General features: G+C 41.8%; 1 protein-coding gene across 1 annotated transcript; it reads left to right on the top strand.

Moving 5' to 3' along the window:
- The first annotated feature begins 240 nt into the window (after positions 1–240).
- klhl30 (kelch-like family member 30) lies at positions 241–27,716 on the top strand. The gene is made up of 8 exons (XM_048541592.2): positions 241–412; positions 2,268–3,113; positions 10,672–10,822; positions 16,133–16,219; positions 17,333–17,488; positions 19,510–19,698; positions 20,681–20,826; positions 23,303–27,716. Exons 2-8 carry the CDS (start codon positions 2,340–2,342, stop codon positions 23,549–23,551), a joined length of 1,752 nt encoding a protein of 583 aa, XP_048397549.1. The 5' UTR covers positions 241–412; positions 2,268–2,339; the 3' UTR covers positions 23,552–27,716.

Genomic DNA, 27,716 nt, shown 5'->3' with positions numbered 1-27,716 from the left:
ATTAAATTAAAGCTGACTGCCCCCGAAAATTGAGTGGAATGAAGGATGGAAGTTTACAAGTCAGGAGCCTCATCTGGTAAAGTGAAACCGCATTTCTTTCTATTTACTCCAATATATGTTGAAATAAGTGGCTTGCTGGTGTTACATGATATTTGTTTGATTGCAGTGTTGCTTTAAGAACAGGTGGCCGGGTGGGAAGGCAGATAGCCAGCACAACACTATGTCCCTGGACAGGATAAATATAGCTCGACACAGCAGGAACATGACAGTCTGCGTGAAGACTCAATGCCTACACTAGCTTCCCGAGCCTATCTCCGTTCCTCTACAAATCATCCGTGTTACCTTAAATCAGATCTTCACTTGGTGAGGAAATCCAGCTGGATATACTTTTAATATTCGAAGAAAAACTTGGGTAAGTTTCACCTTTTGTATTCAAGGGGATAGGAGACAAACTGGTAAAGGTTCAACAGTCATGCTGCACTGCTTGTGAGCAATCTCAAAGTACTGTAAAACCGAACTGCTCACTAACAGGGCAGAACATTTTGGAGGTTTTGTTAGTCTTAATAATCATAACAGACGCTGAGAGTTAACAGCAACTTAGGCCCAAGTGTTGGACTTGTGCTTTCCTTCCTCCTGCTGTTTATGATCTTGTTCCCATTGATTCAATTTCCCCGATGTTTAATTTGCTTTGAATATCAGTCTGCAGCTTGTTTCAGGGAAGCACTAACTGTTAGGTTGCAATGTGAGGCAGGGCGTACTATGACAGGAGATTTTGTTGCAGGATTTTATTAGGCGGGACACTGTCTTTGACAGGGGAAACCGTCTCACCCTAAGATTGGGTGCTTTCTGCCTGGCAGGGCTCTCTGCAACAGGTTACCCAGTCGCCTTTGTTGATGACACTTAACAAATTATGGAAAGATACTCTGAAATATGATAGTTTTACCGGTCACTGCGGTGCCACCTGCCCTCTTGAACATCATGTAGCTGCCTATTCTTCAGACTTTGATCTCCCACTTTGCCCACTTACAGTTATTTAACTGTACGAAGCATCAGAATTGAGCCTGGCCTCACTCAGTATGCATTATGTAGTGAGTCAGCTGGACACATAATTGAGGAAACCGTTGGATGCTGAATCTGGGGTCTTTGAGTTCAAATATAAAAGAAAAATTGCATTGATGTAGCACCTTTCATAACCACAGTGCTTCGTAGCCAGTGAAGTATTTTTGGAGGGTAGTTACTTTTAAGTTGTAGCTAACAAAGTGTGAAGCTGGATGAACACAGCAGGCCAAGCAGCATCTCAGGAGCACAAAAGCTGACGTTTTGGGCCTAGACCCTTCATCAGAGCAGCAATGCCCAAAAAATCGTTTACAGCAAGCTCTCAGAAAATGTAGATGTGGCAATGCCGACATCATCTGTTCAAACAATAGTGGTCAAATATTCCTTACTCTGGGGAATCAGCTTGCCCTCATTCTATATGATGCCTTACAGCATTTTCCATCCACCTGATATAAACTACAACATTGTCAACAGTGCAGTAATTATTGAATCATAAAGTACAACATGGGGCCAACAGCCCATTGAGGCTGTACTGCCGACAGCTCCACTAGTCCCTCTGTGTAGCACTGGAGTTCCAGGCTGGATTTTGTGGCTAAATCCCTGAGGACTGACTTGAAGCAGAAACTCTGCAAGTCAGACATGAGTTCACCAATAGCATGCAGTGGTGCCTCAGCTGAAACCAGCTCAACTGAGTTTGCACATTCTTGCTGCATGGTTTTCCCCTGGGTGCTCCAGTTTCCACTCATAGCCCAAAGATGTGCAGGTTAGTGGATTAGCCCTGGGAAATGCAGGGTTACAGCGATTGGTAAGGGCTGTGGCTCTAGGTGGGATGCTCTTTGGAGAGCTGGTGTGGACTCGATGGGCTGACTGGCCTGCTTCCACACTGTAGGGATCCTATGATGGAAGCCCCGAGCCTCCAAAAGTGGGGCAAGCCAATACAGCGGATACTGATATGACAGATATCCAAAGATGTGCAGGTTAGGTTGGATTGGCTGTGCTAAATTGCCCCATAGTGCCCAAGGATATGCAGGGTGGGTGCATTAGCCATGGGAAATGAGAAGTTATGGGATCGGATGGAGAGCCGTGTCTGGGTGGGATGCTCTTCAGAGGGTCAATGCGGACTTGATGGACCAAATGGCCTCCTCCCACACTGCAGCAATCCTATGAATATCCTCAGGCTGCCACTGAAATGTGCACCTCTCTTGTCCCAGGGTCAGACCTTACTCGGCAAAACGACGTGACTGGGAGTGAAGCGAGACTCAGCCTGGCCCAGCGGAGCAGGAATGGTGCGCAATGTGGATGACCTGGATTTCTGCCTGGCGTCGCACCCGCAGAGCGTGTTGGAGGGGCTGCGGGCGCTGCGCTCCAACCCCAAGCTCTCGGATGTCACGCTGCTGGTGGGCGGGCGGGAGTTCCCTTGCCACCGCAGCGTGCTGGCGCTCTGCAGCGTCTACTTCCATGCCATGTTCAGTGGGGAGTTTGTCGAGAGCATCTCGGCGAGAGTGGAGCTGAAGGATATTGAGCCCGCTGCCATGGAGAGCCTGATCGAATTCGCCTACACAGGCAAGTTGACCATCAACCAGCAGAATGTGGAGTCCCTGACCCAGACCTCCAACCTGCTGCAGTTCAGCAGTGTCCAGAAAGTTTGCAGCCGGTACCTCCAGCACCAGATTGACTCCACCAACTGCCTGGGCATCTATGAGCTCGGCGAGATGTATGGCTGTCCAGAGGTCACTGCCAAAGCACGGTCCTTCCTCCTAGAAAATTTTGAGGCTGTGTCCCAAAGTGAGGAGTTCCTCTTGCTGGGCAGCGAGAGGCTGCTGGGCTACCTTGGAGCTGAGTTGCTGCAGATCCAGGAGGAGCAGTCCCTGGTGCAGGCTCTCCTCCGCTGGATACGGCATGATGAAGCCCAGAGGAGCAGCCTGCTTCCCGAGCTCTTCGAGCTGGTCCACTTGCCCTTGCTGTCAGTGGAGTATCTGAGAGACCAGCTTTTGCCTGACAAGCTCATTCAGGAGTGTGAGTCCTGCAGGAAACGGATAGAGGGATTTCACAGCAAGGTAAGTACACCAGGGATGGGGTGTTAATCCAGTTATCGATTTAATGCTGGATTCAGCTGGGAAAAACACACAGCTCATTGGGAAATGGTTGAAGTATTGAATAACTGACTATTCCAAAACCTTGGAGGTTGCAATCTCATTTTCTGCCCTTCACAAAGTTGAGCTAATCCAAAATCATTCATGTATTCTCACTCATAACTATGTGCCGTTCATTCCTGTTCTTCAAAAGACTACTTTCTAGTCAACCTGTTCAGAGATATTGTTACACTGCTCTGCAGCAGCTGAGACTTGAACCCAGGTCTCCTGAGTCAGAGGCAGGATACTACCACTGCAGCCACTGTGCTACCTTGGCTCCCTGTGTGGCATCATCTCAATTTTAAAACCCTTATCCTTGATCCTGTATCCCTCTTTGACCTGGTCTGTCCTTGGAGGTTTACAGCCTCTAGGGTCATTCACATATTTAGAATCCTGAGTTGTAAATGCCCATGATTTAAATTGCCCCATTGTTAGTAGCTGTGTCTTCAGCTGTCTAGATCTGAAGGCCCAGGATGCCCTCACCAACCCCTTCCCTCCTCCCCTTGTCCTTTTTGGTGCTGATTAGTCATCTGCCCTTTAATATGCAGTGTGACTTTGTAATCAAAGTTTGTTTACATAATGTTCCCACAAACACCTCGGAATGTCTTCCTGCTTTTGCCACATAAAGGTAGATTCTTGTGGCTTGCTCTGGGTTGACAAACTAAAATTCGGTTGACGGGTTCGGATATTTTTATCAAATTGTAATGGATACCCAATAGTGAGCTACAGGCTGTGTCATCAAACTAAGTCATGTGAATAGTTTATGGATGACTTGCGGATATTTGGGACTAAATTAAAGGATAAAGTCTGGATGGATTATGTATAAAGATTTTGGTACCCGGGGATTACTTCTAGGTTGGAATCTAATCAAGCTTTCTTTACGATAATTCTAAACCACTGGAGTTTTGTTCTGACAGCTTTCAGTGACCCCTAAATATTTGTTCCTGTGATTACATTTTGTTTTGCTTTATCTGGTTTTAGCAGATGAGTAACTTTATTCTGTTTTGGATCCATCGTGTTAAATGAGAGGGAGGAATGAACAGTTTGTGCTATTAACTTACAATGAATGTTATGCAATATGCTGAAATTATATACTTGTGCACTGCACATGACAGGCCAGGCATTTATTTTGAAAAATCATTAGGCTAACCTGCAGGGAATATAAATTCAGCCAGAAGCCAGAACAGGTTTCTAATGACAGAACAGTGTTTCGGTGGAAGCTAGAGTTTCATCCTCAATCCAATTTTGAATAGGCGATTAGTGGGAAAGAGATGAGAGATTGAGTGATGCTACTCACAATGATCAAAACCTCCTCATCTACTTGACCCTTCCCTAGCTCCTGTTGTGACTGCCTACCTGCTAGATGTAAATGACTGGGGAAGATGACGGAGAGGGGTTGGATTGTAGCTTACTGCCACATTTCTGACTTGTCTGTGGCTGGTTTCTTGTCCTTGGGGCTGTCAGGTGCACTAAGGCCACATGGGAAGAGAGACACACATCTCAAGTAGGCAGTGAGGGTGCAGTGAAAGCCTAGTCCTCCTTTGATTGCTTGTCTTCAGGAAGCCTCAGTCTTGGATCGAGCCTCATCCATTAATCCTGGAAAAGCTTTCAGGAGCCCTTTGTGGCCTCTCCAATGTTGCTTTTCATTTCTTCATGTAGTGGAGTCCTATAATGGCCAGGGATCAGGAGCCTGGGTATGGTAACAGCCGAATCAGGGACATGATAGGAGCAGAAGTAGGAAGGGCCAACCCTGATTGTCAGCAGGGTGTCAAGTTGTGACTTTGATAGAAGCCCTTTTATTCACTTCTCTTCATCTAACCCGATCAATATATCTTTCTGTTCCTTTCTTCCTTAGGTGCTTATCAAGTTTCCCCTTGAATGCACCTATTGAATGTATCTCAGTGACTCCCAGTCGTATTGTAATGATTCTCATGTTAAAGAAGTCCCACTGAATTCAATGCTCTTTCATATATTTATTGTCTGTAGTTTAGGTCTTGCCTTCTCTACTCCAGCCTTATCAAATCCTTTCACCATCATGAAGTCTTCTATCAGGTCAGCCCCTCAAAGCCTTTGTTTCTATGAAAATAAATCCCTATTCTATACAATTTTCCCTGAGTGATAGAAGCTGTCCATACTAGTATCATCCTTGTGAATCTTATTTGCATTTTCATGGGTACCTCTATAATCACTTTATTGTTTGGAGACCAGAATTTTCAGAGCAATTCAAATGCTATCTGACCCATATTCTTTACAACTTTAACATGAACTCCCTTTCTCTCCTGAATTCTATTTTTCTAGAAATTAATCACAATGGTTCTTTTGCTCTTTTCCAAGCCTTCTAAATCTGTCTTGTGACTTGTAATAGTCAGTTTCTCTAAACCTCCAGGAACCTTTGTTCATCTGGCACATTTAGACACCACCTTTGAGCTTATTCACCCTATCACTCCCTTACACTAATCTCTATTGAAGTCATATCTCAATTACATGTTTATTAATGTCCTCCTGTGTTTATGACGAGCACATACTTTCTAATATCAATCACTGGACAGCAATGGAGGCAAGAACCCTAGGTGATATTTTATTTCCCAAAGATACCTGCTACAGATTGTTCAGTCATGATTACTCCCCACAACTCCACTACTGTTGGATTTGAAAGGATTTTCTATTTCTAATCTATTGTTGAAGTCAAGGATTTCTCACTGATATTTCTATAAATGCTTTCACATTTCGCACTGATGGCAGTCTGAAGTTCCTTTTGCCTTCTTCTAATTTTAAATAGAAGTTAAGCAGAAAGATAATGTTTTGTTGGGAATCTGTCAATCTTCTAACAAAGTTATGGAGGTTAATCAGCAGAATCCATGAGAGAGTACATGCTAGCTGGCTCTTGGAGAGTTTTGGTCAGTATATTAGGAATTGGCTAGCAACTAAGCTGCTGGAATTCCCTTGTGTAACTCCCAGCTCCTTTACCCCACCTTAGTCAGATTATCTTTAGAGGACCTGAACTGTGTGAAGCCCTCCTGTCCTTTCTCCTGTATTTAAGGTGCTCCTTAAAACCATCCTCTGCAACCACATTTTCTGCAGTCGCTTCTCATATTGCCCCCTCCTTTGGCTCAGTATAACTTTGTGATTTAATATACTACTGTGAAACATCTTGCTTTTTATTAAGTTGTGAGATATAAATGCATATTATTGTTGTTCTGAAGAAGACTAAGAGATCAAGTGTTTGGAAAATAAGATCATCATGGAAGAATTGTGAGGCATATAATTATTTAGGACTGAAATTGAAAGAACATAGCCCTCAAGTTAAAGGAAGAGAAAATTGGTTACACTAAGAGATAGCCTGATGGAATAAATGTTCCAGAATAAGATGATCATTACCAGTTCGAAAAACAAATAATGCATGAGAAATCTCATGGTTGTATCCAAGTAGACAGTGGAACTTTTGGAGGTAGTTGAGGATATAAATGTCCCCAATGAATAAAACAAAATATCACAAGAGTCTAGGGTAGAAAATAAGTCTAAATTACGATTTGGTTGAATAATACAAATCAAGAGTCAGGAATTTCCAGGAAGTGATTCTTGCTTTGTAGTAAAAGTGTAACAGACTTGCACTTTTGTTGAAGCCATGAAGGATAAGTGGGAACAACTTTAAGGAAATAACTCAGGGAATTGTATTTGTGAGCACCAAGGTCCCAGTATTTTTGGAGAACAGGAATGGGAAGAAGAGAGACCGTGTGTTAGAAGAGGGATCCTGGACTGGAGAGGCCTGGCACTAATGACAGTATCTCAATATTGTTTCCAGAACTCCCATCTTCCACTCAGTTGGATTATAAGTGGAAGTGTCAATGTGCAGAAAACTGTGTTTGGAACAGTTTTACTGATGGCAACTAGGAGAAAGTGGGTCTAAGTGGGACAAGCAGGAAGGATTAATGATTATGGATGGAGGGGTGGTGCAGGCACTTAATCCTGACAGTAGATATTCAAGGGGAGTATTCCTGCTTTTCCTGACCATGGAAATAACATACCTGCTGAATTTGACTGTTTGAGATTCTCCTTAGCTGCTCACACACCCTGAAAACTCTGTATTGAAGACGTTGACTTGAAAATACCAGTGAAAAATCCGAATTCAACTGTTCAATATTGTATCACAGCTTTACCTCTCTTGGGCAGAAAGGTAGGACTTCTCAATATCTGCAGAATTAAAATAGAAACAGACACATGCCTGTTGAGGTTAGATCTTGTGAATTTGATTTGATCATCCCATCCCTACGCTTCACATCTATCTTGAATCCTCTGTTTTCCGTCACTGGGGAGTTAAAACCCCGCCCCTACTGTTAGTAAAATCCTTAGGATTCATGTTTGAATTCCATTTATGTACAATTTATCGAGCTGAACTGTGGTAGAGATAGTGGAAAATGAATGGAGAGTTATTCATTTATTTTATCACTGTCAGTGTCTGGGGTAATATGAAGTAGCAGTTGAAATCCTAATGGATTAATAGGTTCTATAAACGGATCAGTAGATTGTAAGTCTTCAGAGACTTTGCTGAAACTTTAATATACTACAATCTTGCATGAAAGTTGACATAACACAAATCAGTCTCAGATGCCAACATATTTATCACCACCAGAGAAGAAGTTATATATTGCTGTCTGAGGCAAATTTCCTCGAATGCCTCAATTTTGAGCTTATAAGAAACAACTTCACATTAATTGGGTAGTCCGCTATGTTGGTTGAACTCCAACCTAACCAGCATTCAGAGGGTGAATGAACAATTGGCACCAAATCACCAATTACATGCAAGTGTTATCAGTGATGTAGTTGGATTTGAAAGTCTCATAGTGTCAACAAATGAATATTCATATTGGGGAATAGCTCTATGAATGGCAGTGATTCTTCGATAGCTCAGTCTAAGGAGGCAGGGAAACAACTATAATGTCTTAGCTAGTGGGAAAAAAATGGTTTGCAGATGTACACTTTCATCAGCAGTCACATAACATTATTTGTGGATACTGGTTTGACACCTTTGAAAGGACCTTCCTACTGTGTGGTTTCAAGGTACTGTTCCTGTAGACTGCCTTGTAGTGGGCCTCAGAGCACACTGCTCACAAAAGATGTATTCAATTCTTATTACAAGGGGATAGCCCAACTGGTGAGTCAGAAGGCTGTGAGTTCGAGTCACATTCCAGGCCTTCAGTACATCAGTAGGCTTATGACTCATTAAAGGTATCGTCTTTTGGATGAGCTGCCAAACTAAGACTCAGATGGATGTAAATAGGGAGGCAAAGGCCTAGTGGTGTTATTGTTAGATCATGACCCAGGTCTCTGGATTAATGTTCTGGGGAACTGGGTTTGAATCCTGGCAAGGCAAATGGTAGAATTTGAATTCAGTAATATTCTAGAGGCAAAAACTTAATGATGACCACAAAACCATTGTTGATAGTAAGGGAAACAAAAGTTTGGCTCACTAATTTTAGGGAGGTAACTGCCATCCTTACCCAGTGTGGCTTTGTGTATGTCTCTAGACCTGCTGCAATGTGGTTGACTGTTTACTGTCCTCTTAGCAATTTGGAATGGGCAATAAATATAAAAAATATCCGTGGCTCTTCTTGAAGAACATGACGGAACTATGCTAGAGTCAGCATTCCTTCCACAGCAAATACAGATTTGCTGGTCATTCGTCACGTTGGCTGTTTTTAACTCCGTTTGTATTCTTGAATGATGATCTGTGCAAGTCCTTCCTAACCTGACTCGTAGAAGATGTGCGGATATTGGAGTGAACGTGGCAACCAAAGTAGAAACAAAATGAACATTTTGTACAAAAAACCCTGTTTCAAAGGTGATTTCACTGACACACTTTAAAATTTAAGAAGTTTCATTTGTTTCATCAATCTTTTGTGGGATGTGAGCCAGTAATTTTTTTTGATATTTTTTCATGAGGTGTAAGTGTTGCCGGCAAGACCAGTACTATTAATCATCCCTAATCCTGAATAATTAAGTGGCTTGCTAGACCTTTACAGAGGGCAGTTCATATTGCTGTGGCCTGGAGTTACATGTAAATTAAACCTTGGTAAGAATGACACATTTCCCTCCCATTAGTGAACCAGGCGGGTTTTTACAACAATCAATGATAGCCTCTTAGTCACTACTACTGAGACTAATTGTATGTTTGTTTTCATTAATTCATTTAAATTCCACTAGCTGCGATGATAGAATTTTGAATTCATATCCCCATGAAGAATGCCAAGACCATTAGTCAGCGCTACTAGCCTACTAGTCCAGTAACATTACCACGACGCTGCCATTTACTTTTGGATATCCCTAAATGCCATTGAGAAAGTAGCGGTGAGTCACCTGTTTGTGAACTGCTGCAGTCCGAGTGGAGTAAGTGCAAGAACATTTTCCAACTCTTGATATCCCAGAACGGACCCTATCTGCTGTGCATCTCCCTGGTGAACCAGCATGAGCGAGATCGTAACACAGTTTTCAAATATACACAGATTTTATGATTAATTAAGTTTTCATGTAATTAACAGTTTGACTTTGTGTGATCAGATATTCTAGGCTTAGGATGCCCCAGTAACTATTCAGCAAACTATTAAGAAACTAATTTCTTTAACTAGAAACATTCAGAAAATCTCTTGACGAATACCCTTTGATTTTCAGAAATGTTAGAAGACATGTTCTGCGAATTTGGATTAAAAACAGTTATTAAATTTAAAACTGAAATGAGATTACATTTCTTCAGCCAGAGGGTGGTGGGCTTGTGGAATTCATTGCCGCAGAGTGCAGTGGAGGCCGGGACGTTGGATGCCTTCAAGGCAGAGATTGACAAATTCTTGATTTCAGAAGGAATCAAGGGCTACGGGGAGAGTGCAGGGAAGTGGAGTTGAAATGCCCATCAGGCATGATTTAAATGGCGGAGTGGACTTGATGGGCCAAATGGCCTTACTTCCACTCCTATTTCTTATGATCTTATGGTCTTAAATAAATTAGGTTCATTCTCAAAGTTGAAATTTTTATTACTGCAGTATGTGGCAAAAAATACATTCCAATACCTCTACTGTATCTATGTACTATCTACACACCATAACTATACTATCAAATCATTTTTGGTTTCTTTATTGAATTAATTTCAATTTTTTTCAAATTTGCTATAAAATTTAATGTAATCACTTTGTGCCATTTTTGAAGAGTGGAGTGACATCTTATAAAAGTAGCAGATAGTTTTGCAACTGGATTGATGCGAACCTGAGCATATTATTCATTTGCCTGGGTGTAATACCCAGACGTTGCTTTGATCTTAAGGTAAGGATAAACACTGCTGCAGATCTCAGTAACTGGGTTTCAGCCATTAGCGTAATTCAAGATATGACAACAAAAACACACCTAGGGTAGGAAAGATGAGAAGAGACTGCCATACTTTGAGTGAGTGCAATTGTCTTTGTTTTTAATCCCGGGTTTCTTTGTGTTCTGCTATTAGACTGAAACAGAGGGGTCTGTTTGGCAAAGACATGACCCCAGCCTCAAAAAGCTGCAGGAGGTCCTGGTGGTTGTTGGAGGACGGGCAATGGATGATTCTGATGATGACCAGATGCTGTCACAAAACTGTGGTTTTTACAACATCAAGACAAGTGAGTTATGCTATGATGAGCTTGAATTGTATGGTGCTTGCAAGGCAATGTATTTCTGCAGCGTGCTCTGTGTTTATGGCAGGGCCCAGTATAGTCTGTTAGATATTGGAACTGTGGCATGTGAGGCTGCGTTTGAATATTAGGGCCAGTTAATGTGTTGTGTGTTTGGAGCTGGCACAATGTTGTGTCTTAGACACTGGGATATCATCTTTTATGAAGTGATTTCTGAGACATTATTTTGCCAGCTCTTCAGCAGCAACCTGTGCCACACCTTACTCGGGTAAGTGCAGTAGAAACCAAGCCATGCTATTCATGAAGTCGTCACTAAAGTTAAAGATTTTGTAAGTGCATACATAATTTCCCGAGTAACCTGTCTTTCAAACTTAAGCATGGAACAAGTTTCTGTACTGAACAAGAATCCCTATTTAGTAAAAATAAGTATACTCTAGGTATTGGTAAACCATTATGAACTGTTCAACAATTAACTTTACTTCTTAACCCTCTTTATAAACTTCCCCTACATGCAACAGCCGACCTAAGCAGGTTCAAAAAAAAAACTGGATGTTATAGATGGTGGGAAAGACTGGAGAGAATATTCAGTGGTCCCTTGTCCCATGCTTCGCTGGCCTGATTGAAAGCACCAAGGCCTGACGGGCCAAGACAGTCTTCCTTTTCCAGATACTCGACTTGCTTGTGGGAGGCATGGGGTGGCTGGTTTGCATTTACGCTCTCTCTGACCTATTAATTAAAAGGCCACAGTTTACAGCAATAGATGAGTTGAAATTAATTGACTTTCTTCAGGCTTGACGTGTTTTTGACTGAAGTGAAAAAGAACAGCATCTTCCCTTTCGGACATCCAATAGCTTCTCCTTCAAACCTTCTCAAACAAAACAACAGTGTTTAAAACAACTCACAATGAGTTCCAGTAATTTGCCTTTAAAAGTTCAACAACTCCTTCCACTGTTTGTGATTGGAAGTAGTCCTTTTCCTGATTTAGTCCACAATGCAAAATAAAATAAAAAAAGTGCGACCTTGGCATTATTTTCTCAAATAAAACCGCACATGGTTTTAAGCACCTCTTCCAAGTTTCTCCTTAATTGTCTCTGCTCGAAAGAGAACAATTCTGGCTTCTCCGGTCCCTCCACAAAATTGAATTCAGTCCCAGTGTCATTTCAATAAATCTTCTCCATATCCTTTCTAATGCCTTGAAATCCTTTCAACCAGATTGCCGACTGTATTGGCCATTTTCTTTTCTATATGGGAGATTGAACCACTATTTATGTAGGTTTAACATAATGTACCTTTGTTTGCTTCCACTTATAAATCTAAAGACCTTAGTGCCTTTGCAAAAAAAAAGCGTAATCTCAATCTATTTGCTTTCAAATGAGAAGCCCTCTGCTTGTGACTTGCTTTGTCAAATTGCTAACGTAATTCTTGTAGGGTAGAGAATTACTAACCTGAGTGTGGAAGCTTCTAGAGAGGTCCTGCTTCATCCTGTCTCATCCCTAATGTAAATAATAGGTTGTTATTTTTCACTGTCATGCTGTAGACTCTTTTCTGTCAAGACCTCTTAGATATTGGCTTAGATGCAATTACAATTCTGAACCTAACCTTCAGTAATAAACAAAGTCTGATACATGGAAAAGATTATTTTACCTTACCTGCCCTTGCTCTTTTAGTCCTACTGCCTTGATCTCTCCCCAAGGCCCTGCAAATGTTTCGTATTGAAGGACATATTCCAGGTCAAGGTGTAAAAAGATTGCTCCTCACTAGAAACCTAAATCAAGTATCAGGTTTTCAGTGAAATGTCAACTCATAGTTGTGTAAGCTTGCTAAATGTAGAAGTGTTCCCTTATGCCTGGGAAGTGGCTCATCAAACCGTGCCATTTACAGGAGGTTAAACAGTCAAACCTAGAATATATGGAACAGCAAATCTGAGCATCTGACTTAGAGAAATTCTTTGAAATACTTTCGAGAAACTCATTGAGTGAACACTTCTAAAAGTGTCCTGAGACAAGACAGCAGGACATTAGGATCCTAAACAAGTAACAACGAAGTAGTGCCCATGTTTCAATTTTCAGCTTGTCTAGGCAGTTATGAAAGGAAGGAATTGGAACGTGTGATCTGATTAAGAGGAAAGCACTGGAGGCCCTGGGCCTTAATGCATATTTTGTGCATAGAAAACTCTCACAATTCCCAATTGCCTGGAGTAAGCCATTGTACCACCTCTTCCACCCAATTTCCAAACCGTTTCACAACTCCTCTAACAGGTATAACTTAAAATTTTGCGAACAGTACAAAAATTGGCCAAATGATTGCTAATTGCTATCACTCTGATGAGCGGAATATGCTGATAATTAAGGCCAACCAGTCCAGAAGCTGCACCATTATTGTAAATGAGATAACAAGTTGGGGAGATGGATGAACACAGCAGGCCAAGCAGCATCATAGGAGCAGGAGAGCTGACGTTTCTAGCCTAGACCCTTCTTCAGAAATGGGGGAGGGGAAGGAGATTCTGAAAAAGGACCCCCTTCCCCTCCCCCATTTCTGGAGAAGGCTTGAGGCCCGAAACGTCAGCCTTCCTGCTCCTCTGATGCTGCTTGGCCTGCTGTGTTCATCCAGCTCTACACCTTGTAATCTCAGATTCTCCATCATCTACTGTTCCTACTATCTCTGAAACCATTATTGTCAATGCTTTGTTTTGTTCACCAAAATGGACAGATTGGTTTCTGTTTTAATATTGTTATCCAGAATAAGTAAGTCATTTGCCAAATTTCTTTAATAAATTCAAGATTAATTCATTTTTTATAAGCAAAATATATTCTTTATGGAAGTGGAAAAACTGGTTAACAGCACCATAGAAAGCATTATTTCTGGGTGCATCACTGCACAGTATGACATCTGCTCTTCCAAAGACTGCAAGAAACTACAGAGAGTTGTGAACACAGCCCACTCCATCACACAGACCAACTTCCCATCCATCGACTTCGTCTATACTCATCCTGCCTTGGGAAAATGACCAACCTAATTCTAAGACCAACTCCACCCCCAAAAACCTGGTTGTACTCTCTTCCACTGTCTTCCATCAGGTGGAGGAAACAAAAGGTTTGAATAAATGTATGGACAGATTCAAGAACAGCTTCTTCCCCACTGTGATCAGACTTTTGAATGAATCTTTCAAATGTTGATATTGATTTCTCTCTGCACCTTCTTGACAGCTCTAACACTATATCCTGCGGGCTGTTCTGTTACCCTGATGCACTTGTATAGTACAATCTGCCTGTAAGGCAATACTTTCTATTGTACCTGTGTAAGTGACAGGAATAAAGCAAATCAAAAAATACCCAAGAATTAAATATCCTCCAAACAAAAACATTCATAATAGAAGAAAATCAAAACAGCTCTGTGAAGGTGATGCGAGTTTTGTGAAGGTGATGCGAGTTTTGAGAAAGAGGCAAACAGAAAACAAAAACAGCTCTGTGGGTCCAGCAGTCCAAACTTGAAACATAAAATGGTATGACTTCTATGGGGTTTTCTGTTGACAAAATTGAAACACAGACCACCATATTATGGAAGATCTTCAGACCAGACCCCAATTGAGGTGGAACGTCAGTTAGACTTAGGCTTTGAATAGAAATAACAGTTCTGATTTCAGCATTTATGGAGGAGTTGAAGATTCCTTGTGGGACTAATCTCAAGTATCCCAAAATACTTTGCTTATAGAGATGTGCGCAGTTTGTCCTGCCGTAGGGTTAATCTTCCTTTCCCAGGGGAGTGCGTCTTGTCTAGTGCACGATTTGGAGCTCCTTCTTCTGCTGACATACCCAGATATCTTCGAAAGACAGGAACATACTCCAGCAGAGCGTTGCGTGGCAAACTTTAGCACAGAGATGCCAATCACTCCAAAACAAGTCTGTTCAGCAATTAAAGTCACAACTTGCATCTCTTTCCTTTCTTAAAAGATGAGCTTATCTGTGTTCTAATGATACTTGAATTTTCAGTAATTAGCAGGCAAGTTGGAATTAAATTACGGTTGAACTATTCTAAGAAATGAAACATCCTTTCAAAACCATGCAAATGCTTTAAATTTAGAATGTCCAGACACTTTCATATTCCAGTTCCTCAAGGTCCTTAAATGTAATAAAATATGCATTTCCAACACTAATGAAGAAAACGTCAGGAAGGTATCAATGTACTAATAAGATGATTGAACAATGGCAAATGGATTTTGTTCCAGAGAAGTGCATTTAGGAAAGGCTAACGCAACAAAGGAAATATACAATAATGATAGAATTTTGAGAAACATAGAGCAGCAGGAGATACTTCAGGGTGTAGGTCCACAGATCACATAGGATAGGTGGTCATGCAGACCTAATGATCAAACAGGCTTATGGGGTTAGTAGCTGCATTGGCAGAAGCACAGACCACAGGATTTTAGATCAAGCTTTAGGTTTTATTGTCACATGTATTCAAATGCAGTGACACAGGAGTAGCGTAAAAAGTGCAGCATTACCATTCCTGGCACCATCTTAGGTACAATATTAGAAAAAGAAAGAAGTAAGTTCAAATGTTTGTCACTACAGTTCTTCTTAGTATAAAGTAGAGAAATAAAGAAATAAAAGCTAAACATTACAGTGCTTTATTCAGCCATGGGCCTGCTGTTGCTCCATACTGGACTTTCCACATGAGGGCTTGCACCCACCAACAGCCACCCCCCCCCCCCCCCCCCCCCCCCCTGCCCCCCAACACCCCACCTCAATGCTGGGCATGCTTTCAGCCATTTTGGGGGAACTTCCACCAGGTCTCACCAGCCACTACGTCGCTGACTGCTGCTTCGCTCGCCGGTCAGGGGGTTATGCTGGAGCTGTATAAACACCCAGGCTAGGCCATGGCTGTGAAGTTATGTGCGGCCACCATACTATAGGCTGGTTGCATGTGAGAGAATACAGAAGAAATTTTCAAGGATGTTGCCCAGACTTGAGAGCTTCAGTTTATAATTAAAGACTGGATAGGTGAGATTGTTTCCTTTAGCAGAGAGGAGGTTGAGTGTGTAAAATTGTGAGGGGGTCTGCGTAGAGTGGATAGGATGATCTTAGTCCTCTTGATTGAGGCATTCATAACCAGGGGCCATAGATATAGTGTAAGAGGTTTAGGTGGGATCTGAAGGAGATCCTTTTAACCCAGCGAGTAGTGTGGGTCTGGAACTCTTGCTTTGAATATACGATCCGAGGCAGGCACTTTCATACTATCAAAAATAAAACAGCTGGATAAAGACTTGAAGCGCCATAACATGATACCTTGTGTCCACAGACCACTGGTCCATCCTTCCAGACTTCCCGGATCACTACAAATGGGGATTCTCAGTCACATCCTTGAACAATGACGTCTATGTTACTGGTGAGATATCTGTCTAAAGTTATGCTCGGGAGAAATTCGGGGAAAGAGAGTAATAATTTGCAATTATGTATCACCATTTACATCCGCAGGGTATCCCACCTTGTTTCACAGCAGATAAATTACTTTTAAGTGAGCTCACTGCAGCAACCAATTAATACTAGAAGGATCCACAAACAGCAATGGGATGAATAACTAATACATTTTTTTTGGTGATGTTAGTTGAAAGATGAAAGGCACTTTGGATATTGGCGAAACTCCTGACTGAGCAGATAGCATTGTGAAAAGCTGAAAGGGACACATCCCAGTGTGATGTCAGAATCCCAAGAAATGTTTACCGATTTCAAGAGGGGAGTTTGTAACATCAAATTCTGGGAGGAAAATCCAGTAGGAAAAATGCGCCACTCTTCACTGAGTTAGAAATGCAGTTGTGACTACTTTTTGGGTTTCTGGGCCAACTCTCAGGAAATGAACCATGGCCCCGACCCTAATGTTAAATTTGAGCTTTCCCGTGATAGAAATATTTGATCCGCCCATCGGCTCTGGTCAATGGAGCATCCAGTGAGTGTAAAGGATTGGTTAGTTGCTTTACCTGCCTCACTATGAGATGGAAGGAGATTGATCTCCAGTCCCAGGAATATTGGACAGTAATTCTCATTGACGTAGGCAGTTCAAGGAATGGCATGTGAACGGGCGATCTCAGGTGACCAAAGTACTAGAGTCTTTGGGTGCCTGGAAGCTGTGAAGTATGATTCATTTAAAAGGAATGACTCAGGTCTACACATACAGCCTGATACAGGTCCTGTGTTGTCCTGTCAGTAAACAGAGCTGAGCAGGGAGTGGAAACAGTTGGAATCTGGGATAAGTCAATGGTTGGATCTTCCAACTGTCTTCTTGCGGTATGTGATGGGATCCATCCTAGCTGCCTCAAGGTGCCTTGGTCCATCTGTCAACCACATCACCATTAGGTTATCATCTCTCTCTCTCCTCTCCCAGCAAATACATGGTACACTGTCAATAAATAACTAATTTTTTTAAAAAAAATACCAACAATGAGATTGCTGAAGAAATGTTTGTAAAGATTTTTTGATAAACAGTCAATATTTGTCTTTCCAGGGGGTTCCAGAGGCAGCAAGACTGACGCGTGGTCAACAACCCAATCTTGGAAATTCCATTCCAAAGAAGGGGTCTGGAAGCCCATTGCTCCCATGTTGAAGCCCAGAACCAACCATGCTACGACAGCTTTAAATGGCGAACTTTATGCCGTCGGAGGTAGCACGCCAGTGACTGAAGCTGGTGTGATGTTGTGGGATAAAGTGCACAGTCAACTTAAACGCTATGATCATTTTGTTTCTCACCGATATGCCCGTTAGGCCATCCCAGAATATTAATTAATTTCTAGGCCCATTCCTTCTAGTAGTGAAATGCTAATGTACAAGTTCAGAAAGGCAGAAGAATTAGGAGTAGGAGTAGGCCATTCAGTCCATTGTGCCTGTTGTGCTATTCAGTAAGATCATGGCTGATCTGATTGTGGCTTTAACTCCATTTCCCCTCCAGTGCCCCTATCGCATATTAGCCCTTGGCTGTCTTCGTCTGTCTGTGTAGCTCTGCCTCGAATGTGACATTGAATGACCCAGCTTCTACCAGTCGCTGGAGAAAAGAATTCTAAACCCTAATGACCTTCTGAGTGAGGAAGTTCCTCCTCATCTTCATCATAAATGAGAGACTCCTTATTTTAAACCCGTGGTCCTTAGTTCCAGATCATTCCCTAATGAAAAATAGTCGTGTGTTGGTATCCTTTTTCTTCCTTTATTCATTAATGGGATAAGGACGTTGCTGGCCAGGCAGCATTTATTGCCCAACCATAATTGCCCAGGGGGCAATTCAGAGTCAGCCACATTGCTGTGGGTCTGGAGTCACATGTAGGCCAGACCAGGTAAGGATGGTAGTTTCCTTCCCTAAAGAACATTAGTGAATCAGATGGGTTTTTTCTGACAACTGACAATGGATTCTTGGTCATCATTAGATTTTTTTTAATACCGTTTAGTTTATTGAATTCAAATTCCACCATCTGCCATGGCTGGATTTAACCCTGGGTCTCCACAACGTTATCTGGGTCTCTGGATTAACAGTCCAGCAGTAATACCACTAAGCCATTGCTTCCCCTTTCAAAAATCCTGTACAGCCTCAGGCGTAGAGAGGACCCTCAAACTTCTTCCACTGCCTGATATAACTCAGGACAGAAGAGGAGAAATATTCTGAATTTCTAGAGGTTGTGAATATCGAGGATAATCACAAGTGTAAGAAGTGACTCCTGTTAGGCTTGATCGAGTTCCATGTTATTGAGTTTGGCAAACAGTTGGAAGTGATAGAGTTATGAGAGTGCTGTATGAGAGTAGTTGAATGCACATTGTAAGACGTGGTTCTTGAGAAACAAGAGGATGAACTAGGCAGAGGATGGAAGTGGTTGATAATGCTCCAGTTGATAGTAAGAGGAGGACAAGGTATAGGCAATGGAGGTCACCACAGCATTCTAGGTATCTTTGATAGTATTATGAACCAGAACAAATCCCCTCAAAATGTATTCAGAAGATAGTCCGGACCATGACTTTTCTTACTTTAGAAGTAAGTGTAAGGTGTTGCATTCCAGATGCAATTCAGTTGGACAAATGACTCAACATTAAGCAAAACACACTTTATTCATGCACTACCATCAAAATGCAACAAAAAGAAGAAGAAATTGGAACAACTTAACTCGACTGGAAAACTTAACAGAAGAATATATTATTAACTACTATACAGTAACTGTTCCAACACAGTAACTTCCCAAAAACACACGCTTGGCAAAAGGCAAGAGCAGGAAAATCGATTGTCTCACAGGCAATTCTCCAGTCCAGAAGGGAAAAAAAACATTAAGAGAAAACCCAGAGAGAGTGAGTGTGGCAGGGAGAGATGTATTGCAACTTCCATCCAACTTCAAGACTCAGCAACAACTACTGAAAACCAGAACTAAAAATTTTCTGATTCTAGGGGACCTCACCCTTCCCATTCAGGCTGCCTCTATTGTTCCAAACTTTAAGCAACCCAAGACCTCACAAGCTGGTTACTTTATGGGCTTTCAAGAGATAGCTCTGTGCCTCAGTCTTAAAACCTCTCTTCAAAAGAAGAAGCAGGACAAAATATACCACTTAAGTTAATAGTATTCATCACAATAGGAATGTGAAATATACAAATGTTGTAGACGGAATCAGGGCATGAGTCCTGTCATAATGTCTGGTACTTTCTAATTGCAGGTACGACTCTCAATGTAGTGGAAGTGGAACGATATGACCCGTACAATGATAGCTGGGCCACAGTTGACCCTATGGTGAAGTATGTCACTAACTTCACTGTCACGGGCTGTGTGGGAAAACTCTATGTGATTGGTTCGTGCGCAGCCAAGTACAATGTTCTCACTCTACAGTGTTATAACCCTGTCACAGGTAGGTGCTATTCCAGACTAAGGAAAGAAAGGCGACTGTAAATGCACAATGTTGATTTGATGATTGTCTTTAACTGATATTCCCATTAAGTGAAATGCAGCTGCTTCTAATCTGTACATATTCTGTTAGCATTGTATTGTACTTAACCATTTCATTGACATTTCCCATTCCCATTATATTCCGCTTGTTATTCCTTTTCTTGTTCCTTCCCCACTGCTCTTCCTGCTGTAGAACAGATCCTGGATGAGGGATCATTTGAAAATTGTGCCTAATATTACCTTGTCTCTCAGAGAAACCAAGAAGCAAAGAGGCCAGGTCTGTTTAGCATAGCAACATTGTTCTAGTGTCTGTTATGGAAAGTTGAAGATTTGGGTAATTCATAGCACACAAATATGCCAGGGAAACAGATTTATTCTAAAGTTACGGTTTTCAATTTAGGGCAAAGATTAATCAAGCATGTCAGAAAACTAATGTCACACGACACACCTGAGACACCCAAACTACCAGTACTGCACCAACTCTGATCATAAACCAAGCTTTGAAATTCATTATAACTCAACCCCATTCTCCTGTTCAGAACCAAATATCAGATTGTCTCATTATAAAGTCGTGTTTCTATTCGTCTCATCGTAGAAGTTCTTCAGATGTATTTCTTTCAGTTACTAAAGTATTGAGTAATCACATCCTCAGAAGTTAGTTTGGACCCAGCAAGCCACGAGCACTCAGTAATATCCGAACGATCTCCATGCTCCTTCCAAGAAGATGTTCTTTCTAATACAATAGTCCAAACTTATGCTGTTAAAGTGATCAGAATTAGGCCCGAAACGTCAGCTTTTGTGCTCCTGTGATGCTGCTTGGCCTGCTGTGTTCATCCAGCTTCACATTTTGTTATCTTGGATTCTCCAGCATCTGCAGTTCCCATTATCACAGAATTTCTCTCTAGTCCCCTCCCCGCCTCACATTTTTTGCTTTGTTTCTGCAGATAACTGGAGTGTTATTGCCTCTCCATTCATTCCCAAGTACCTTTCAGCTCCGTGCTGTGTTTCTGTAGATGCTGTGATTTACTTAATCGGAGACAACACAAAGAAAGTCTATGCATACGATTCCGAGGCCAACATGTGGCAGAAGGTAGGAGTGGAGCAGCCGGGGCCGATGTCATAACTGTTGATAAGGCAGAGGAAGGTTTGGCCCTTGTTTGTACAAGGGTGAACCCCCATTATGAATCCACGTTCCCTGCTTTCTCCTCATGGCCATTCAACTTGCTGTACTTCAGTAATTCACCAGCTCTTCCTTTGAAATGAAGGATCTTTTCACCTGAACCACGCCACACGGCTAAGCATTTCCAAATTGAACAACCAACCTTGTGAGGAAACTTCTCCTAATCTCTCTCTGATCATTGTAACTTGATCAGAGAGAAAGGTGGGGTGAGATTGGATTGGTCTCGGTGGAAATTCCAAGCAGTTAACAGTAATCAACTGTTTTCCCTTTATTCATGGGATGTGAATGTCACTGGCTGGCCAGCATTTATTGCCCATCCCTAGTTGCCCTTGAGAAGGTGGTGGTGAGCTGCCCTCTTGAACTGCTGCAGTCTATGTGCTGAAGTTAGACCCATCATACCCTTAGGAGGGAATTCCAGGATTTTCACCCAGTGGTAGTTAAATAATGGCAATACAGTTCCAAGCCAGGATGGTGAGTGGCTTGGAGGTGGTGCTGTTCCAACATATCTGCTGACCTTGTCCTTCTAGATGGAAGTGTTCATGGTTTGTAAGGTTCTGTCTAAGGAGCCTTGGTCATTTTCTGCAGTGCATCTTGTAGATAGTACACACTGCTGCTATTGAGCATAGTGGTGGAGGGAATGGATTTTTATGATGCCAATCAAGTGGGCTGTTTTGTCCTGGATGGTGTCAAGGTTCTTGAGAGTTACTGGAGATGCACCCAGCCAGGCAAGTGGGGAGTATTGCTTTACCCTCCTGTCTTATGCCCCGTAAATGGTGGATAGGCTTTTAGGGGAGGGAAGTCAGGAGATGCGTTACTCGTCTCAAATCTGCTGCAAACCATACTGGCTCACCAATGTGATTTACCTATCTTTTGTGTTTTATTTGTGTAAATATAAACAAAGTAATGGTCCCTCTACCCCTGTTGTATCAATACCATGACCAGCTTATGGGTGCTTTCGACAGATGCAGATTGTTACCCAAGTGAGTATAATCAAACAGAATTTGGCACCAAACCACCAAAGATACAAGCATAAGGGAACATTCCAACAAGGCAAATTTGTTTCCCTTTATCTTTCATGGGATGTGGGCACCCACTAACCCATCCCTAATGGCCCTTTGACTGAGTCTCTTGCTCAGGTTATTTCAGCGATTTAGTCAAGGGTAAACCACACAACTAAGAGTCTGGAGTCACATGCGGGTCCATCAGGTAAGGATGGCAAATTTCTCTCCCTAAAGGGCATTCGTGAACCAGGCATGTTTTCATGTCAAGCTATGGCGATCTTGTGGCTGCACCATTCCTGAGACTAGCTTTTCAATTCCAGATTTTATCACTTGAATTTAAATTCTACCAGCTGCTGTTGTGTTGGATTTGAAACTGTATTGCCAGAGTATTAGTTTAGGCCTCTGGTCTAGTGATAGATCCACTGCACCACGATCTTCTCTGTGATAGCAAACTTTTTCCAAGTAGGTACTACTAGCTAAGAACCCTCACTGGAGATGTTTTTGCTCAGTATTGACACGTTCTCTACCTACGGCATGGGAGTCTTTGCTGTGACATCTACCTAAGTGAATACTAACTTGTTTCCTCCAAACTTTTACTACAGCAGTTTGAATGTAATTTGCTTGCAGATTGCTACAAGAGATTCATTTTGCCCATTTGCACATTCAACATAAGGATATCCTTGCTGCTTCACTCTTGATTTCCAAAGGAAACAAATTTTATGGATAAGTATAAGAGTTTGCAATGGCTAAAGCCATTTTCAAGACTTGCTCTCCAAACAGGCAAAAGCTCAGCGTTGCCAACTGGCAAAGTTCCTTACTAAAATGTGTTTTTGGGATGTGTGCCTCACTGGAAAAGTCAACATTTAATTGTCCTTGAGAAAGTGGTGAGCTGCCTTCTTTAATCTCTGCAGGCCATGTGGTGTAGGATTATTCACAATGCTGGTAGAGAGGGGCTTCCAGGATTTTAACCCAAAACAGTGAAGGAATGGAGATTTAGTGTAAGTTAAGATGGTGTGTGGTTTGAAAGGGATCTTGCAAGTTGTCGTGTTCCTGTTTATCTCTCGGCCTAGATCCTTCGAGGTTGCATTTTCAAATGTAGGTGCTCCACAGCCAAAAAATATACTCATGGGTTGTTTTTGTAACCTGGTTGTATGTACTAATGCTCTTTAGTGATGAGGAGTCACACCACTACTGATAAGCTCCTGATCTGGGTAGCATTGTCCTGATACACCATGATTCAATCTCATGGATGGAAGTCATGGATCTCATTCTTTGGACTGGTATCCCACCATTCATTATATTGCATTTGACATCCCATGATCCATTGCACTGATGCCCCACAATCCAATAGATTGATGGGTAATTGTTCTGCTGTTCTCTTTCAGGTCCAGTTGCTGCATAAGCTCCATGAGAATGGGGGCATGGTAGTGATTGCTGGGAAGATCTATGTTACCGGCGGTCACTGGAAAGGGATGGAAGGAGACTATAGTGTGGAGTTGGAGGTGTATGATTGTGCCAAGGATGTGTGGACTGTCGAAGGTTCCCTGCCGCGTCCCTGGCTTTATCATGGGTCTTGTTCCATTTTCATTGACACATCAAGATGGACCGAACTGTTCCCGGACAGTAACACCTAGAGAAACCCACTTTAGCTCTTCATTGTACATGCACCTGATTGAGGAGACTGCCTGCACAACATAGCACAATGAACAGTTAGTGGAGGAGAGGGGAATATAACCCACCATCCAAAGTGGCTGCATTTGGTCTTTATTAGTGGCTTCACCTTCACTAGTCCGAGAGGTTTGTTTTCTAGAAAGTCTCCCCTTGGAGGCCAGGCATTCACTGAAGCAGCTGGACTGTAGTCACAGAGTCGAGCTCAAAATCCAAAATGTCTGCCATCCAAGATGATCAAACTCATTCTCGAGCTGAGCTTATTGGATTTGGTGTCAGTGTTCAGTTATTACGTGTGAAGGAAATAAATTATTCAATATAAGTGGTCCCTTAGCAACCCACAAGCAATAGCAACAAGAGACCAGGGTCTCTAGAACGTTGACGTTCACTTTGAGCAGTCAGTGACATCACATCTCTCCTAATGAGAATAGTGCAGATGGCATCAAAACTATTCACTACCACAATTACCCTAACCTTGAAAAGTGAAGCTGAGCAAATAATTATTAGCAATATCTTTTCTTTTAAATGTATATGTTTCATCTGCAGTAACATAACCATGTCCTTGTAGTGCCAACATGTGAACCTATAAGAACCCTCCCAACCGCTTCGGCAGCGGATCCAAGGTCAAGGATCCACTTTAAAATGGAAATCTCCTTCAAAAACCAGCACAAAAGTAATAGAAAATTGGGAAAACACTGTGTGAAGTAATGTGGGCTATGCCCCCATTACCTGGTGTGGCCAGAGTTATGTTATCTGTCATAACATATTGAACAGGTATTGAAGGATCCAATAGATATTTATGACAGATGGCTATTACATACAGAAGTACCTGTGAAATTGAGCAGCATGTTTTTATTAATATCATGCTTTGTGATCTGAGTTAGGATGGAGCATTTTATCTTTATACACTTAGATCACAAGCATGGTGTAGTGATGATACCATGACAGTGTCTCTTAAAGGCATGCTGTAATACTCACCATGAAATAAGGGGGTACAACCCAACGCAGTAATGTCTTTCTAAGAGGAAAATGAAATTAGACTCATAAAGCACAGAAATATCTGCGCTGATGAGACATCTCAATCTAGTCCCATTTGCCAGCATTTGGCCCACATCCCTCTAAACTCTTTCAATTCATATACCCATCTAGATACCTTTTAAATGTTGTAATTGTGCCAACCTTTAATATTTAATCTGGTAGCTCGATGCATTACACGCAGCACCCTCTGCATGAAAAAGTTGCCCCTTAAAGTTTTAAATTTTAGATGTTTAAATTTTTAAAAATCTTTCCCCTCTCACTTTAAACCTATGCCCTCTAATTTTGGACTCCCCTACCCTGGGAAAAGAACTTTGGCTTTTCACCCTCCCCATGTCTGTCAGGATTTTATAAACCTCTCTAAGGTCAAAATTGCTTGCCGATATTTAATTGCGATTAAGACTTGGGAAAGAAAACTTTATTCTAGCCCCAAAGCATTACTGTTCTGTCCATTAATGTTAGCAACACCAGGCTGTTATCCTTTACAGTTGATTCTGTTATAATGCCATATTTGTGTTCCTGGGCAACACTGCCTTATAGAAAATCGTACTATAGGAACAATGGAGCTACAGGAAAAGTGAGGTTAGGGGCAGACAACCAAAAAAAAAATCACTCAAAATTGCTCAAAAATCACTCAAAAGCTTAACTCAAAAGATAGCACAACATGAATAAATGTTTAATTCATATCTAATTACGAAATGAAAGTAAGTAACATTTTACCTTAAAAAATGTGAAGATGACTAGATGGGGGAGGAGGGTGATGGGGTAGGAGATTGTACTGTACCTCTCACAGAATGCACTTCATAATGAAGCCTTGTGAAGTGATCATGTGATGTTGGCGCAGGGAGTCTTTCAGCGCTGACGTTGTACATACTCACGACAAAGCCCATGAAGCGATCATGTGATGTTGAAGTGCACTCCTCCTTGCACCCAATGGAATTGTGTTATAGCCAACACGAGTTTGCGTTTTAGAAATAGTGGTTCCCCCCATTTGTCAGTTGCGTTGCAGCCAGTTTGTGTTGATGGAACTCACGTTATTAGCAGAGCTGACCGAACTTCAAATTGTAAAAACCGAAAAAACTGCGGATGCTGTAAATCAGGAACGAAAACAGAAGTTGCTGGAAAAGCTCAGCAGGTCTGGCAGCATCTGCGAAGATAAAAAAGTCAGGTTTGGGTCCAGTGAACCTTCCTGAACATTCTGAGGAAGGGTCATCGGACCTGAAACGTTAACTCTGATCTTTTTCGTCTGTTTCCACACTGAAGAGTTTCTATGATCTAATGCATGTTGCCAGACTTGCCAAATTTTAAAATGTCCACATAATTACTGTTTCTTGACAAATAGCACCATCATCTGGCCAAATTTGGAATCACACAGATTGAAAACTGCTTGGGAAAACCCCAATTTTTTGATAATGCACAATGTTATGGAGACAATGTTTAGCTGAACAACTTCAGTCCATTAGACATGGAGTTACAGAACAACAAGAGGCTATTTGGCCTCTGCTTATATTCGGCAAGAGCAATTCACTGAGTGCCACTTCCCTTCCTTTCATATAGCTGTGCAAATGGTTCCTCTTCAGATTCCAATCCTGTGGTCCCAAATTGGACAGAAACAATTGATAATGATGTGGCTACTCTCACTACACCTGGTCCAGTTTTGGTTTCTTTATTTGTTATTTTGCCATGTCGTTTTGCTTGGCAGCATCATTTTGTTTTTCTCCAACTTAATCTCCCTGCTTTTCCAACCTGTCAGAGAACTTCTCTTCTTGTTCTTTCCTCCCCTTCATCCTTTCTCTGTGTTTGTTTAAAATCATCTATCTTTCTCACAGTGAGTTTTCAACCTGAAATGTTAACTTTGTTTCTTGCCTTGCTGATGCTGAACATTGTGTATGAGTCTGAAAGGGTTAATACCAAAGAGCATTAATACTGAAGCACTACCCACCCAGTCATGTGGACTCTACCATCTGGTCCCCCTCAAAGTTAGTAGCTATGTCTACCATATCTAGTGTAACTAGTGGCTAAGATGCATTAAAGTATGTCTTGTTAAGTATAAGAGTTTCTTCTTATTAGTCCAGGAAGTGGTTTCTTTCTATCGTGTTAGATTATACAGGTGTCTAACTTCCTTCACCAGGAGGATAATATAAGCAACAACTCATACAGTTTAGAGAGCTGCCCCTACTCTGCCCATACAACACCTGAGTGTTTCCAATATTGTTTCTTTTTCAAATTGCTAGCAATAACCATTTTTGCTTTTAGATACTGGATCTAAAGATATTCCATTATAGGGTAGGTTTTCTTGGGCAGTGGGGGAGGTTCACTTGGTGAAATATGTAACTTTCCTGTGATTGCAGTCATTCTCCGTGATTTCCCTGATCTCTTCATTTCAGTGCTTTGTTGTCTTAATTCCAAGACAATCAATGATTGTTGACGACTGTTGCCAGGGATCTTTCAGAACAACAAACACTAAACTCTGGTTAGGGTATAAATCTCCTGTGGGGCGCAGCTTCATCTCTGATGTCTCAGGTTCACAGGTTTCAATGTAGCGCCTGTCATCCTTCAGGCAATGCGAGCGACTGAAATGAAACCCCAATAGGACAGAAGAAATTTGAAGGAAACATGTCCATGCCCTAACACACAGAATGGCACCTTCTCAGCACAGAATGAAAGCAGATAACTTGAGAAATGCTCAGCAGGCCTGATGCCACTTGTGGAGAGAGACAGAGAGGCAGAGGAAACATTTCAGGTCGATGTCTTCCTTATCTAAACTGGGCAAAAGTCACATCATAAGCAAACATGTAGGTTGGAGGATAGAAGGTTGGCAAAAGAATGGGAAGGACTTAGGAGAGAGTACAGAAATATGAAAAGATGAGGTGAAGATAATGGATAGAAATCAAAGATGTTCAGAGGAGGTGTAAATTATAGATGATAGAAGGGACAGCGGCAAGTTTGGGGAATCTGATAGGGATGGCAAAACTACATTGACCTAATCAAGGCCTCATTTTGAAATGTCAGTCTAGACAATTTGCTAGAACTGTAAAGGCTGATTTCACTTTATATAAATTGAATGTAAACAGGTGTTTTAAAGTATGTGATTTT

The sequence above is a fragment of the Stegostoma tigrinum genome, chromosome 14 (assembly GCF_030684315.1).
Source record: "Stegostoma tigrinum isolate sSteTig4 chromosome 14, sSteTig4.hap1, whole genome shotgun sequence".
Taxonomy (NCBI): Eukaryota; Metazoa; Chordata; class Chondrichthyes; order Orectolobiformes; family Stegostomatidae; genus Stegostoma; species Stegostoma tigrinum.
This window is presented reverse-complemented; position numbering and strand designations above follow the sequence as displayed.